The following is a 16,753-nucleotide window of genomic DNA, read 5'->3' as shown; positions in this document are numbered from 1 at the left end:
AAATATTTTGGGTGATTTCATGTTCTGTAATTAATGAGCTGTTATGTTCTTAAAGCATATTGGTAGCTAACTAAAGAAATTTTCCATTTAATTCAGATACTAAACTACTACCATTTTTTTCATAAAAAACTTTTCTTAATACTACAAAATAAGAATCCAGTTAAAAAATTTGTAATATTAATTTAAATGAATAAACAAACCCAATCAATTAGTAATAGTTAAATGAATGAATCAGCCGAATCAAATCATAATCGTAATTCAAATGAATCTATCTAATCAATAAGTAATACTAAGCTTATCCGATTTGAATCAAATAATTAGTTAAATGAATTAATAAATTGAATAGTAAGGTAAATGTTTCGAACAATTTAACAAACTAGAAATAACGCGTTAGATGAATTACTCCATAGAACTAAATATTATTAGTTAGTTAAATGAATCAATCAAATTATTTATTATTAGTAAATTAAATGTCAGATAGATTAATAATAACAATCAATCGAATCAAACACTAATAATAAGATAAATTAATCAATTAGTAAGTTAAATCGATCATTTAATTGAATTAATCAGTAAGTTTATTGAAATTCGTTTAGAATGCAATGATTTCTTATAACGAAAACGTGTAACGCATGAGCTATCACGATTGTTTTAATGTCCATGATAATGTAACTGCAAAATAATTTATTCAGCGGAAGTGCAAAAAGTGCAAAATAATCAACGTTAAGAACAATCGTTCTATGAGCAGAAGAACTTTTCTGAAAATTAATATGTTACGTGTAGTTTATCTCAATATAGCCCTGAGCTTAAGACAAGGCTGTATGAAATCCAAATTTCTTGGAGTCTGTTATCGTGATAAATGACTTTTTTCCAATTAAATCAAAATTTAGTTTTTATTCAGATTTGAACAACTGTTTTAATAACAATATTTGAAACTTGCCATTTTCGATCTTTTTAAACACAAAAATTGAATTTTTTTAATGTTTTTTTTAAAAAGTTATTTCATTTATATACCCTATGACAAATATTCTCGTATTTTACGCAAAAGTGTAAACATACATATACTAGTTCTTTTTTAATTTTTCAACAACTATACTTTTAACTTAATTGTTACATTTGTTACATTAACAGTTATACTCTGATACGTTGCATTTTAAAGTTAAAAGTATGTATGATCAGTAGTGATTATCAAATTAAACCAAGCAATGTAATTCTGAAATGATTATAGTTCATTGCTCTATATGTGTTTAGGGGTCACGTGGTTCAGATGGACAAAAAGGGGACTACGGACCTAAAGGAGATCAAGGTGTACCGGGACCTGATGGTACATCCGGTATTGAAGGCCCTGAAGGACCAAAGGTAAATTATTTTAGTTTAATGGAGAATTATTTTAAAGAACTTGCAAAAATTATTTAAAACCTATATTTACCGATGATACTTTTAAATCCTACTTTGAATACTCTTGAAGGATTAAAAGTGATAGCAAAGCAATCAATTTGAATACGCTTGAAGGATTAAAAGTGATAGCAAAGTAATCAATTTGAATACTCTTGAAGGATTAAAAGTGATAGCAAAGTAATCAATTTGAGTGCTCCTGAAGGATTAAAAATGATGGCAAAGTAATCAATTTGAGTGCTCCTGAAGGATTAAAAATGATAGCCAAGCAATTAATTCGAATACTCCTAAAGGATTAAAAGTGATAGCAAAGCAAACAATTTGAGTACTCCTGAAGGATTAAAAATGATAGCCAAGCAATTAATTCGAATACTCCTAAAGGATTGAAAGTGATAGCAAAGCAAGCAATTTGAGTACTCCTGAAGGATTAAAAACGATAGTCAAGCAATTAATTCGAATACTCCTAAAGGATTAAAAGTTTATATACTAGTAAGTTTAAAATAAAATACAACTTAATAAATTAGAAACAAAAGAATTTTGTTCACCATTACATATAAATAGTTTAACACAGGGATCTCCAACCCTATGCCCGCTGGCACCATGGCGCCCGTCAATCGGTCTTGGTGTGCCCGCTGCTTGTGCCCAACGATAAAATATTTTAGTTTTCCATTTTCCCATTAAATGATATGCAAAAATTAATTTAATAAATTACTAAAATTGTTACACGTAATGAAAATTATTACCTAAATAGTTAACTTAATTCTAGCAGCTCTTTTGCGACTTTGACTTTTCAAGGCCCTGTTACAAAATCCTGATGTTGCTGACTTCATTTTACATGCTGAAATGCGTTGGCTCAGTAAAGGCAAAGTACTTGATAGATTTATACATTTAATCGAAGAAATAAAAAATTATCTTGCAGCCAAAAATCAAATATTTTTAGAACTAAGAAATCCTCTTAGGCTAGGAGATTTGTCTTTCATAACAGACATAATTGAAAAACTAAATAATTTAAACTTGGAGTTGCAGGGAAAAGACAAACTTATAGCAAGAATGATAAGGGCTATTAAGTTAGTTTTCTGGATTTCATATTTGAAAATGAAATCTCTNAATAGTTTTATTTTGAACAAAGTAATGGTGAATTAAATAAATCAAACAATTATAACTCCGCCCACAAATAAACTGCTGAAGAATTATTTTGATTACCAGTTTTATCGTTTTACCCTGGTTGATACGGTTTTATGCTGGCACTTATTTGTGACAGTCGGCGCGAAAGAGTTAAAAATGATAGCCAAGCAATTAATTCGAATACTCCTAAAGGATTAAAAGTTTATATACTAGTAAGTTTAAAATAAAATGCAACCTAATAAATTAGAATCAAAAGAATTTCGTTCGCCATTACATATAAATAGTTTAACATGTTGAACGGCCACGCTAATTTTATATTTCTTGCCCATTAGGCCACGGTAAATAACTACAAACTAAATTTGCAATTGTTAGACGGATTTTGCTATTTTTTAGAAGGAATATCATGACATGTCTCTTAAAAGTGGTGAATTATATAAGCCTACGAATTATATAGAAGTAGTGGTGGATAAAAATCTACTAAATTGAATTTATTAAACCAAGGATCACAATAATTAAGTAAATTTTGAATAAATTTTCGGCTATTCCATAAAAGAGCGTAAATTTTATAGTTCTATATCGTGTTATACGCTGTCAGCCAGCTGTTTTTCGCGGCCTATGTGAAAGGTCAGTTTCAGCAAGCGGTGGCAGACCCAGCCTAAATTCAGAGTCAGCCATCGGTGGTTACCGCATACCCTCCAACTTATGTGGATTTTGAAAATAATTCTTTCTAGTGGTAGCGAACCAAAGTAGAAATTTTTAAAGCAAATGGATCTCTCATAAAACTTTTATCAGAACTTAAGAATCTAGCCAGATGGCCTGCACTTTTATAAGTAATAGTGGACAAGTTACGCTAAAATTAATTTTTTTAAAATATTAATACATTAATTTTGCTACCGTCTGAAAAGAAGATTTCTGAAACTACGGAAATTCCGTAGCAGTTGGAGGGTATGTTAACGCAGCTTAAATGTAATTTCAGTGTTAGCCACCGGTGGCTGACGCAGCCTAAATGTAATTTCAGGGTCAGCCACCGGCGGCTGACCGGCCTAAATGGAAAGTCCAGTGTCAGCCACCGATGGCTGACGCGGCGCTCAGCGTGTTAAACAGAAAAAATTAAATGTCAGTTAGAAATTGGATAGCTCAAGAATTTTGGTCAAGTTTTATATAGTTTATATAAAGAGATATTTTTTTTTAAAAAATTTGACTTTAGTTCGCTACCACTGATAAATACATAAAACTTTGTAGTGTATGAGTAACAAGGCAACCAGAATTTGTCAACAATTATAAAGATTTTTTGGACTAATGAGGTTTACAAATAGTCCGTAAAAAGTTTATTTTAAGAGATATTGAATTTATTTGGAAATATTCGATTTATTTTTTTACTTTAACGTCTTAGGGTCTGAAAAGTGAAAAGTTATAAATATAACAATTTTTAGTATAGCTCGTTAAAACTATCAAGAACGTTTAAAATTATTGTTATATAAGTAAATTTAAATATCATTCTAATTTTTATTTTATTTTTAGATTTATTGATATATTTAATTTTATTCAATAGGGCTTTGAAGGTCCAAGAGGAGAAATGGGGCCACCTGGTCCAACTGGTGAAAAAGTGAATTAATTTTAACAGTTATAATTAACTTCAAAACTGTTGAATGAAACAGAATAATTAATAAAATTTATTTTCTATTTACAGGGAAAAATAGGTATACCAGGATTTCCTGGTTATCCTGGACATCCCGGGGCAAAAGTAAATATAGAAAAAACATTATTATCTTCAAAATGTATACAATAATTATTAAAAATAATAATTTTATTGTTTTAAATTTTTCATTTAAGTTTATAATAACATAATCATTGATGTTTGAAGCCTACTAATACGGGTAATACTAACACTAACATAAATAGACTGAACGCCCTCTGGCGACAAATTTGTCGTCCTCATAATTTGCTGCTTCGAGATTACTTCTCGCATCTCAATGTGATTATATAGCATTAGAAATATTTATATCGATAAAAAACAGCTGCTATTCCATGAAACAATGCTAGAGTTAATAAGTGCGACTGTTCTAAACTCAATGTCATAAATGGCAACTATGGCTAGAGACTAAATTTTAATTTATAAACAAGGGCAACTATGGCTTGAATCTAAACTTTAACCTATAAACAAGGGCAACTATGGCGCTTTTCAGATTGAAAATTCGACCAAACTTTTAAAAGTTATAAAAAAACTATTTTTTTTTGTTGCTAATTACAACTAAGAGCATAATTTACATCTCAAATTATATTTTCAACTTATTTACGTTGTAAATTCAGGTTTACATATTTTAAAAAGTTATCTTCAAACTTATTAGTCATCTTTACGAAGTGTTAAAAAATTTTTAGGATTGAATCCAATAATCATTATGTTATTGTTAAAATAATATAAATAAGCTATGTTTTCTGACTTTTTAGGGTGAAAAAGGTTTTTATGGAAAACCAGGTAAAAAGGGCGATAAAGGCGAAAGGGTAAGTAATTAAATATTTTGTTTCCTATTGGTTGGTGTCGTATCCTCTATTGAATCATATTTCATGGTGTGCTTGAATAGTTTTTGTTATTTTTGTGGCATTAAAAGAATACAATAATTAATAAGTCCAACCTCTTCGTAGGCTCTGGCAACCCCCCTCCTCATTTCAAATTAAACTTTACTTNCTGGCAACCCCCCCCCCCTCATGATGTTTTCAAATGTGTATTTTTTAGGGCAATTATTTGGTTTGTGTAAATGTTTATAAATGATTCATAAAATAAAATAGTGCTTAAAAAATGATGCACAAATAAACATACAAATATCTTACACTTAATTTTTATTAATAGCATATGCATGAAACAATAGGTATTTTATATAACATATATACTGGAATACATATCATACTGGAAACTTAATGATTATATTTATAACTACGTAATTATTTTTAAAGCAAACTCATAAAAAGATTGTCGTGGCACATTGTTTATGTCTAAAGCAATAGCTCAGTTAAAGGTATTTAATATTTTAGTTACAATAAAAATAATATTTATTTCTTTTCTTTAAATTTTATTTAATTAAAAGTGATAGAAAATAATCAATTTGAATACTCCCGAACGATTAAGAGTGATAGCAAAGCAATGAAGAACAATTTCACTTTTAAAAAAGGATTTAATGACTTTTATATGTTGTATTACATTAATAATATTTTGACAGTGTTTTTTTATATGTTAGTTTTACTCGATTATTGGTGATACACTTATTTTTAATTTTACACGATTAATGGTGAAACACTCATTTTTAGTTTTACACGATTAATGATGAAAGACTCATTTTTAGTCTTACACAGCTAACGGTGAAAGACTCATTTTTAGATTTGAACGATTAATGGTGAAATACTCATTTTTAGTTTTACATGATTAATGGTGAAACACTCACTTTTAGTTTTACATGATGAATGGTGAAAAACTCATTTTTAGTTTTAAACGATTAATGGTGAAATACTCACTTTTAGTTTTATATGATTAGTGGTGAAACGCTCATTTTTAGTTTTAGACGATTCATGGTGAAAAACTCATTTTTAGTTTTTTACGCGATTAATGATGAAACATTCATTTTTAGTTTTACACGATTAATGAAAGACTCATTTTTAGTCTTACACAGCTAACGGTGAAAGACTCATTTTTAGATTTAAACGATTAATGGTGAAATATTCATTTTTAGTTTTACATGATTAATGGTGAAACACTCATTTTTAGTTTTACACGATGAATGGTGAAACGCTCATTTTTAGTTTTAGACGATTAATGGTGAAATACTCACTTTTAGTTTTATATGATTAATGGTGAAACGCTCATTTTTAGTTTTAGACGATTAATGGTGAAAAACTCATTTTTAGTTATTACGCAATTAATGATGAAACATTCATTTTTAGGGACACGTTGGGCTACCTGGTGACCGTGGACCACAGGGACCCAGAGTAAGTGCGTCTTAAATTATCATTATTATTAAATACAAACATCAAGGTATGAATATTATAACTGTGTTATTTTAAATCAGTTACAGTTAATACAGTTTTTTGTATTTTCAAAATTTATTTATCATATTTTGTGATATTTTGACTCTAAATCTTTATGGAATTGTACACTTTTTTCTAGGGAAATCGTGGAGTTCGTGGAAGACAAGGCAAAACAGGACCACCAGGAGATAAAGTAAATAATTTGAAAATAAAAAGAAATATTTATTTAATTGCTTTGCAGCAAACATTAAATCTAGAAGAGAAAATAATTGACTTGTGGAATCGTCAATATTAGAAATTTAAATATTGCTCACAAATTTTTTTTGTTGATAAAATAGACTAGTAAAGAATAGAAATTTTTTTCTGTGATCTATTCTAACAAAAACTGTATTTTTAATATTACCCTTGAAAAATTAAAACTTTAATTAATATTTTCCTATTTGTTAATCTTTTGTTGCATTAGTATCTATGCTAACAATTAACAGAAAATATTTATTCAATCAGAAAATTTCGATATACTTCTTTTTAATTTATATAAATACAGTTTTGATTTTATATTTATTCATTTATTTTTATCTGTGATTTATATTTTTCAGACGTGGTCTCCGAAAACTATAGTTTTCATCTACCGAATTTTAAAAATGTTGGAGAAAGTTTCATAAATGTCTGCTCAAATATTGTTCTTTTATGTGTTCGAAATTGGAATAAAATACTTTTTTCAGTGTACTAAAATATTTAGAATTAATTGCGTTTCTAAAATTCCCCAAAAATTGCGATTATAATATGCTAAAAATATGTTACATATGTTACTCTAAGAATAAATCTGTTACTCTTCAAAACATATTATTATTCTTACATGTCAAAACAAGCTATTTTTAAAATTAATTTCATTTTCTCGTAAAAACAGTTTCGTTGATGTATTTTTGAAGCAACTTATGCAATATTTTTATCATTATAGTGAAAGAATAGCCATATAAGTTTTTTTTTTAAAAAAATTACAGTGGGACGTGTATAAGTTAAAAACTTGCAGTGCATAGGCGATTCTTTTAAACAGGTTATCAACTCATAAAGTGGAACTGAATCAATTGTAAATTCATTTAACCTTAGCTAAAAGCCTGATGTTTGAAGATAACACAAAGATGTGACAACCCTAATATTTTAAATATTTTACGTAATGGTATATTTTTCTTACGTCGACTTATGGATCTCCATCTTTTAGAAATAAATACAGAAAAATCTGATGAATGGTAAAATTACAATTAAACTTAAATGCATCCTTAATAATAAATCTTTCTTTAAAATTTAGCCCGTCAACAGATTGCCTTTTTACCGATCGCGTTCGAGATTCTTAAACCTGTTCACTGTTCACCTTGTAAACATAATATTCATCAACATCATAGTTGGCCACACAGCTCAATGTGGGCCAATGCCTTCATCGGAAGATTTCTCCATAACGACTTCCGATTTATCTTTGATCTCCAATTCTTTTCATTAATTTCAAAAAAATCAGACTCCACAGAATCAGCCCATCTCAATCTCGGTCTGTACCATACTTGACAATTGTAAACTTAACATTAAGCGGAGGAATATTTCAAAAGTTTCCAAGATTCTGTTCCGCTTTTAGAACCTTATTATTATTTACACTCAGTTAATTATCCAGGGATAAAAAGTACTGTAATATACCTTTATAAGTAGGGTTAATTTCATTTTTATTTACTATACAGGGTTAATCATGCCGACCGGCCTGTGTAGGGGGCAGGGGACTGTCCTTGCATCAGAAAGGTCCTGGGTTTGAATCCCCGGCAAGGCATGGATGTTTCTTTCTCTCTGTGTTCTATGTCCTTTCTCTTTTGAGTGTGCATGTGACCCGCCCTATAAACGGGTTGTGGTTGTCTGAATGGCGTGGCAGAAGTCGAATTCCTGGCCATAGATGGCGCCATTGAAAAACAGGAGCAATCGCACCCCGACTGCCTAAACAGGCATACGACAAAAAAAGGGTTATTCATAATTCCTTCCGGGGTTTCGGAGCGTTATAGTAAAAAAACGAAGACGAATGTCGCAAAGAAGAACATATGAAATTATTTCGAAAGTATTCAAGTTTCAATTTAAGCAGTTCCCGGTAGATGGCAGTAACATGTACCACTGAAGCCAGTTGTAGTAAACATAAGATTGTTGTAAACGGAGGGAATTATGAATAACCCTGTATTGATATGCATGTTGTTATTTTATATGTATGTTTTGCTTTAGGCATAACTAAGGTTAAATCGTATTTTCCATTGAATTTATTTTAAAAACTCAGTTTCATTTACAATCAAACTAAATTTTTTTAGGGAAGTACTGGAGAACCAGGTTCCCCAGGACCTCAAGGAGAAAGAGGACTACAAGGCGTTCAAGGTCAAAGAGGTTTCGCCGGTCCTCCAGGGCCTCCGGTATGAAAGCATTATGACTTGCACCAAATCTCATTTCTAATTAAATAAAACTTTATACTACTCTTTCTTTATAACTGATGTTGTAATTAAAATGATTATAAAATTATATATATTGGGCAGTGGGTCAAATGATAATAGATCATGACAAGAAGACTTCAACATGAAATGTTCAGTCACTCAAGTTGGTCATTTGAGAACATACGAAAGTAACAAGTGGAAAAGTAAACGAAAGCCAAACACGTTTTTACATGAAATAAAAAATGCGAATTGCCTATTATCTGCTTATTATGTCCATGTAGAGGAGAAGGCAGGGCAGAACGGATTACCTAGTTTAAAATAGGTTTTAAAAATATTAAATAGTGACTAATGTTTCTACGAACACATTAAGCACTGATTTTAATTTATACAATGATACAAGGGGTGATCAAATGACACGGTGGGTACAAATGTAAACTTTATTCAAAATATACACCATAGACCTGAGCACAATGATCCCATTGATGAACAAGCAGCAGGATTCCCAGAAATCCTGTGGCCGTGACAAGACCAAGTCCCTCACAGCGTCCGTGAGTACGTCGTCCGAATTGAAGCTCTTCCCCTTCAGGTGTTTCTTTAGTGGACCAAACACATGGAAATCGCAGGGCGACATGTCTGGACTGTAGGGCGGATGGTCCAACGTCTCTCACTTGAACTTGATCAGTTCCATGTGTGTGACTCTGCAGACGTGTGGACGCGCGTTATCACTCCATTTTCTGACAGACTTGTCAGAGACACATTTCTCCCCGTAAATTGTGCGTTGGACAGCTGCCCGCTGTAGAAATCGGATAACACCTCGCTGCTCCTCAACCGTCGAATTTTGCAGCGCGAACGCCATCCTGTCCTCATACGGACTGCCACATCATTTGGACGCCTCTTTTGATAAGAGCCTCTGCTCTCTCTTGCGCATGCGGGCACCAGTGCATGCTCCGATCCCAGTCAGAGACTCCAATCGCATCCCAAGATGTCTTGACCTTTCAAGTTAATTTGAAAAGCATGAAGTCAACAAATAGAAAAATAACAGCATGAAAATATTCTTCGGCCGATACTATATTTGTATTATTTACCTACGACTTTCCTGTGGATAGAAAAGACTTTAATAGTATCGCAGCATTTCATGCACTGGAATCGCCGTTAAGTCCAAAAACCCCAACATTGCCCTAGAAAAACTTCAAGGAAAGCTGAGTGTAATAGAAACCTGGTGTCTAGTTCGGAAGTTTAAAGTTAACGGACAACAATCGAAACTATTAATTATTCAAGATAAAAAGAAAATCCTTCTCCGAAAAAACCAAGTTGTTCCCTTTTACGAAACTATCCTCATTGTAAGAAATGCAAAGTACCCTGGTCAGGTCATTAACAGAGAAAAAAACAATTGGAAAAATCATATCATGCAATTATCAATAAAAGCACAAGCACACACAGTCTGTCACAAATTACAAATTCTTCTTCAGAACTCTAAAATGGAACTCAGATTCGAAAGCTTACTCAGCGTCACAATGATCCGTCTCATACGCATCTCCAGACTACTGCAACATCTCCCCATCACTCCTAGAGAAACTAAAAGGATACCAGAATAAAATATTCAGAAAATAATATAAGCAAGATGGTTTATCCGAAATAAGAACATACATCGTGATATCAACATTGATTTTTTAGACCACCCTATTGCAAAGCTAAATTGCAAATTTGTTTTGAACCATGCTACCATGCTTTTCATAACGGCATTTTTTTCCAGATGACAGTACCAGACTACTTGTAATATGTTTAGAGATAGTTTATATCAAACTAGATATTAGCACTCATCATTATTTCAAGCTGAAAATTAACCCAAAATTAAAAATGAATACATATATTGACTGCACATGCACTTTAGTTAGTTAAATCATAGATTCAAAAAGGGGACCAATATCATAATTAATATATCCCTCTAAACTTGAGTGTGTACCACTTGGTGTCCAGAGACTTTTGACCAGATAGGGTAATAAAGGTTATTTTTGCAGAACTTCTAGAACAGCTCTAAAGTTTTAGTGAAATTCTGAATTAAAAAGAAACGTGTCATAATTAGTCATGAGTATTTAATTTTGGTGTGATGACTTATCGGATTTTGTAGAATTTTTCTTTATATAATTCGCGTCGTGTTTAATGTATCTAATTGACATGTTATCGCCAAATCAGCCCAATAACTCAAGAGAAATATTGTTATTGATATCAATTTTATTTATTATTATGTGCACGAAATACATTATATACGGTATTTTCTCAAAAATTATTGAATTTGTTACGTTCAAAGTTAGAGTTTGAACATTTAAAATGATATAGGATTTCAAACGCTAATTTTTGGGGGAATTTCCTTTTTTATTTAAATGTTCAAATGACATGATAAATTCTTTAATATGTCTCTGTCATTTTAAGCGTTCCAACCCAAAATGAAAACCCCAAACTTTATTTAGTCAAATAGTTTTCTTTTGCGCAACGTAACGATTACTTTCATTTATAATTTTCTTATTTAAAGGGAACAAGAGGAAAAGATGGAGCACCTGGAATCTCGGGAGAAAGAGGACCACCAGTAAGTTCAAATTTCTTTCAGATAATTAAATTTTCGATCAAATGATTAAGGGTAATCACGATTCCTTTTCTTTTTCAGGGTGAACCTGGTCCTATCGGACCACCAGGGCCGCCAGGAGTTGTGGGACCACAAGTAAGTAATTAGTCTCTTTTATTTGTAAGTAATGTTATTCTGAAAATTGAGACTAGAATATACTTGAAGATTTGTTCTATTCTAGGGACCAGCAGGAGAACCTGGACCTTCAGGTGATATCGGACCATCGGGTATTCCAGTAAGTCCATTGCATTTTCCCGTAGTTCGTATTTTCTATATTTCAGTTAGAATGATATAACTATTTAAAATAGTTCTATCATTCTTCATTGGAAAATTTGTTTTTACTTATAATTATATCAGAAGGGATAATTTTTATGGACGCAGCATTTTATTCATAGATCCAGTTTTCATGACGCCAACACAAGTGGCATTTCTGCACCAAGAAAATGACACTGAGTAAAATTAAAATCATGTACTTTCGATAACATTTTGAAGTCTATGGATGAACGACAAACCTCCATTAACGACCATTTCACTCTGAAATGGTCGCTCCCGAGAGGTTTCAATATATTTCTAGTTAGGTGAAGTCTTTTTGCAATAAGTGGCTCCCCGACTGGATTAGGTGCAGCATTTGACAACAACAAAATAGGTATAACAACAAAACAAACATTTACAATGAATGTAGACTATCTCTTTAAAGCTGTGGCATGCGATTCAAGATGCTTTGATCTACATAAAACTGCTGTTCTGTCAGCAGAAAAATTAGGTAGATTATAGATTTTGATGAAATCAGCGATAAAGAATGCAGCTTATTACTATCAATACTAAAATATTATTGAACTTCTATTGATTATTTAACTTCTTTTAACTAAATTGCATAGTTTAGATAAATATAATTTATAATGTTAAAATAGAGATAATATACCTAGTTTCTTATTGAACAAGCGCGATTAAACAACCACATAATGTTAAACAAAAATTATTTTTTCATTGAATGAATATATGGTTTTAAGATCTCTCGATTCCTTTCTAAATTTAATGAACAGATTTCTATAAATTCGCATTCCATGGTTCATGCTTTTAGTTCGAAAGTAGGCTTAAACAGAAAACATCATTTAACAGCTATAAACAGCGAGCTTGTAGCTTTGTCTCTGATGTGTAAATCACGCCAACATAACCTAAAGATATGTATCATTGAAAATAAACATGAGCATGTACGCAATTATTTCCATATTAAGTACGGTAGCGTACTGAAACTAATGTAAAAGTGTGAAATCTCCCTTTCGAATATGCATATGCGATTAACATGACTTTATTATTACGACGATTATATTACTATACGATTAACATGACTTATAGTGATTAATATGACTCACAATTTCTGCAAATCAAACTTAATCTGATTAAAGATATTTTTTCAGGAATTTCCTATCAAATCTTTCTTTAATTTCTGTTTTAGGGAGTTCCAGGAGAACCTGGATTGCCTGGACCATCCGGTAAAGAAGGGCCTCCGGTAAGTTTTAAAATATTTGTTCTAAACAATCCATGTCAGAATGATTAGCATTATTAGTAAAAGTTTTATTTTCAACTAATAAAAAAATAAAAACTACCAAGCTTTTGAATTTCAACAAAAAACCATTTTAACGAATTGAAAATCACTATAGATCCCAATCTTTAATTTCCTTTTTGAATGCATTTTTCGGAATTGTTTCGGCCGGGGAAAATTTAAAAAGTGGCAGAAAAGTTTAGAAGAAAATTTAATTTGTCTTGGTTAACAGGGTGGGCACCAATAGAACTTTCTAGAACAGGGGTGTCAAACTCGAGGCCCGCGGGACGCATGCGGCCCGAGATGAACATTTTTGCGGCCCAGTCAACATATCCGACGCAAAGTAAAAATAAAATAGAAATGTAAATTAGAAAGAAAACTAGCATACAAAATTAGAATATACTTTATTTATAAACTATATGGATAATTTTAAATTGTACGAGCGAAAATCTAAAGTTCTAATTGGCTTGCGGCACCTGCCATTCCAGGGATACTGCATCGTATCAAAAATACGCAGAAAAAATTTCAAATCTTAGAACAGAATTTGAAACAAGGTTTAAAGATTTTAATTCTTTGGAAGACAAATTTTGCTTTTTTTCTTCAATTTTCCCAATAAATATAGACTCAGTACCCAGTAATATGCAAATGGATGTTATTGAGATTCAGTACGACTCAAATTTGAAGACAAAATTCATTGAAGTGAGTGCGCCTGAATTTTACAAATACTTACCTGCTAGGTTTGAAAATACTCGAAAATTCGCATATGAAATTATTTCCATGTTGAAAGTACTTATCAGTGCGAGCAATTATTTTCTGTTATGAATGGAAATAAATCTCCTGTCCGAAACTGTATCAATAACGCTCACGTTGGGTCAATTTTAAAAGTAGTCTCGGCCAATAAAATTTCTTCCTAAATAGGAAAGATAGTAGCAGAGAAAAGATGTCAAGTATCAAACAATAATTTAACTTTATATATCTTTATTACAATGTACTATTCAAAATAAAAATATTTGTCTCCATGAATATTAATTTTTTTTCTTTTTTTTTGTTTTTATTTTGCGGCCCACCTAAAGTAAAGCATTGTTTATTTGGCCCAAGTTAGCTTTTGAGTTTGACACCCCTGTTCTAGAAGAAGTCATCTTATAAAAAGGCCAAACAATCTGCTTTTCCAAAATTTTGTGAGTTTTCTACATTAAAATCGTAGCATTATTTTAATGCAAGCCAGGCCAAGTTTCGCCAACCTAAAGACAGTGCTGTCTGCACTTATTTTGAAAATGGCGAAAAACGTCAATAAGGAGGAAAGCCACAATTTTGTGAACGTAAAAAGAGTTTGGGGGTCTAATTTTTTTAATATTTAAAAACTTACTTCAATGCTTCATTACCTGGGCTCATAAAAATGTGCAAAAAGTGATAGTACAGCAATGAATTTGATATTTTTCATTTAGGTGAAAAAATGCCGCCAAAATTGGAGATTTAAAAAAAAATTTTAATAACTTTTAAAATATTTAAGTATTTGCCTGTTCAAAAACACAGACAAATTTTTATTTTACTTGGAGGCAGAGCCTCGAAAAATAGCGTTAGAAAGGGTATCTTTTAAGCATCTTGCTATTTGTGAGTGTCTATATTCAAGTCTCTTGTTACTATTTAGGATAACTATTTAAGGGTCCCCAATCCTTTTAATCAAATATTAGTTTATCTGATTCCTTAATTTCTTTTAAATAAAATTCTTTCTTCTTTCTGGTTCTTTAGAAAATATTCACTTCTAATATTGTTATTTGTACACGAAAACTTTAATTTTTCATTTAAGCGGAATTGATAAAGTGAATGATTTAGTTATAGTTTTTTTTTTTCAATAAAAATGACTTTCGCAACAACTAAATGATAATGCGATTCCATTAAAATTAAATGCAGTCAACATTACTTATGGAAAATTAATGATTACTTTATTTTTAAATTATTTTTTGTTAATTTTTCTTTGTTAAAAAGTAAAACCTTGTTATTATCGAATATTAGAGCTTCAATTGAAAAATAGTTACTTTTTTTAACATTTTTGAATTTTCAATGCTAGTAATTTTATTTGTTTTTGTTGGGCATTGGATCAGATTATTGCTTCACAGAAGAGAATATAAAATAAGTCATTGGTTTCTTTTTATCGATGGAACCTGAAATTGAAAAAAAATTGCTTCTTTCTTTAAATCAATTCCTCTTTTTGCGATATAATTTTATTATTTTTCTTTACTACTCCGTTGATTTCTTAAATATTATGCAACTTTTTCTGTTTTCATAAATGTGTTTAATACGTTTGGCAAATATCAGATTTTGTGTAAAATATTTACCGAATACATCATAAAAACATTAAATTATAAATTTATCAAACGAAAAATGACATTTTTGTCTCAAAAGTACGATTGGTAAATATGTGACGATCAACACTTCTTATGATTTCTTTCAGTAGGAAGTTCAAGACATTAATTCAATTTTGAAACTCATTTATTCAATCAAGTTTTTGAGAGTATAAGAGAGTTGTTAAAACAGAATTTTAAATTTTTCTACTAACTAGTTACGAATTGTGTTTCAGGGGCCTCCCGGACCACCAGGAGAAAAAGGACCTGCTGGAGCTGTTGGACCACCAGGTTTTCCAGGAGATCGAGGACATCCTGGACCAGCTGTAAGTCACCTTGTTTAATTCTAATTTGAAAGCTATTAATCTGCACCTTATCTAGCTATTCCGCAGATGAACTAGGATGAGGAATCAAGAATGTTCAACACTTTACTTAGTTAATGTGCTCATTAACGCATCGTTAAGTTCTAAAGATTGTTTTTTACTCATTCTATCAAATAATTTGTTAATTGTTTGATTGCATTATCTTCATTTTTTAGACACTGAAAAATGAATAAATTACATAATGTTAATTTCCTTAATTGTAATAATGTTCCAATCCAGATGACAAGGGAACTCCTGGACCAAGTATTGGGAGATTACCTGATAACGGCTTGATAGGTTGTATTATAGTTATAAAAGTAATTCATGTCCGGGATATCCAGGTTGGCAGGGAGCTGGACTGCATGAGTTCAAATCCAGCAGGTCGAAGACTCCCCTTGTAATAAATGGTGACTGGTGCACATTAAATCTGTCGGGTCACAGAGTCCTCAAGTAATTATGCATCAAAATGGCCAGGTACACAAAACACAAATATATCACGATTACAATGAAATACATAAGCAAATAATGAATCTAAGTTAAGACGTAGACGAGAAATAATTATATTTCAACAAATTTGATGTGTGATATATTTAATCAACTTCACCTTAATTAATTTTATGACTTATGTGAAGAAACTGAGCTTAACTTTAATTCGCCATTTTGCTTCTCAAAGTTCAGCTGGCACTGACGTCATAGATCACATGTGTGGATATCGGTTCTTCTTCTTCTGAAAGTGCAAGTACCCAATTGTTTCCTGATTGTTTCAAGTAAAATTTTTCGCCAAATAAATTTTCGACCACTTTTCGACCTAAAAAAAATAAGAGACACAAAACTAAAATTAATGAACTAAATTTAAAATTATCAAAACTACGACTTCCAAGTAGACTAGCGTTTTTCAAGTC

General features: G+C 31.1%; 1 protein-coding gene across 1 annotated transcript in view; it reads left to right on the top strand.

The window, feature by feature from the left end:
* The window catches only part of LOC107443413 (collagen alpha-1(XI) chain), a gene marked incomplete at its 3' end in the record, with an annotated part of 90,909 nt that overhangs the window by 55,715 nt on the left and 18,441 nt on the right, over positions 1–16,753 (top strand). The window contains 12 exon segments of the mRNA XM_071181930.1: positions 1,252–1,359; positions 4,073–4,126; positions 4,211–4,264; positions 4,969–5,022; positions 6,454–6,498; positions 6,677–6,730; positions 8,868–8,966; positions 11,515–11,568; positions 11,647–11,700; positions 11,786–11,839; positions 13,061–13,114; positions 15,726–15,815. Coding sequence (XP_071038031.1) covers positions 1,252–1,359; positions 4,073–4,126; positions 4,211–4,264; positions 4,969–5,022; positions 6,454–6,498; positions 6,677–6,730; positions 8,868–8,966; positions 11,515–11,568; positions 11,647–11,700; positions 11,786–11,839; positions 13,061–13,114; positions 15,726–15,815 — 774 coding nt within the window.

This window comes from Parasteatoda tepidariorum, chromosome 6, assembly GCF_043381705.1.
Source record: "Parasteatoda tepidariorum isolate YZ-2023 chromosome 6, CAS_Ptep_4.0, whole genome shotgun sequence".
NCBI lineage: Eukaryota > Metazoa > Arthropoda > Arachnida > Araneae > Theridiidae > Parasteatoda > Parasteatoda tepidariorum.
This window is presented reverse-complemented; position numbering and strand designations above follow the sequence as displayed.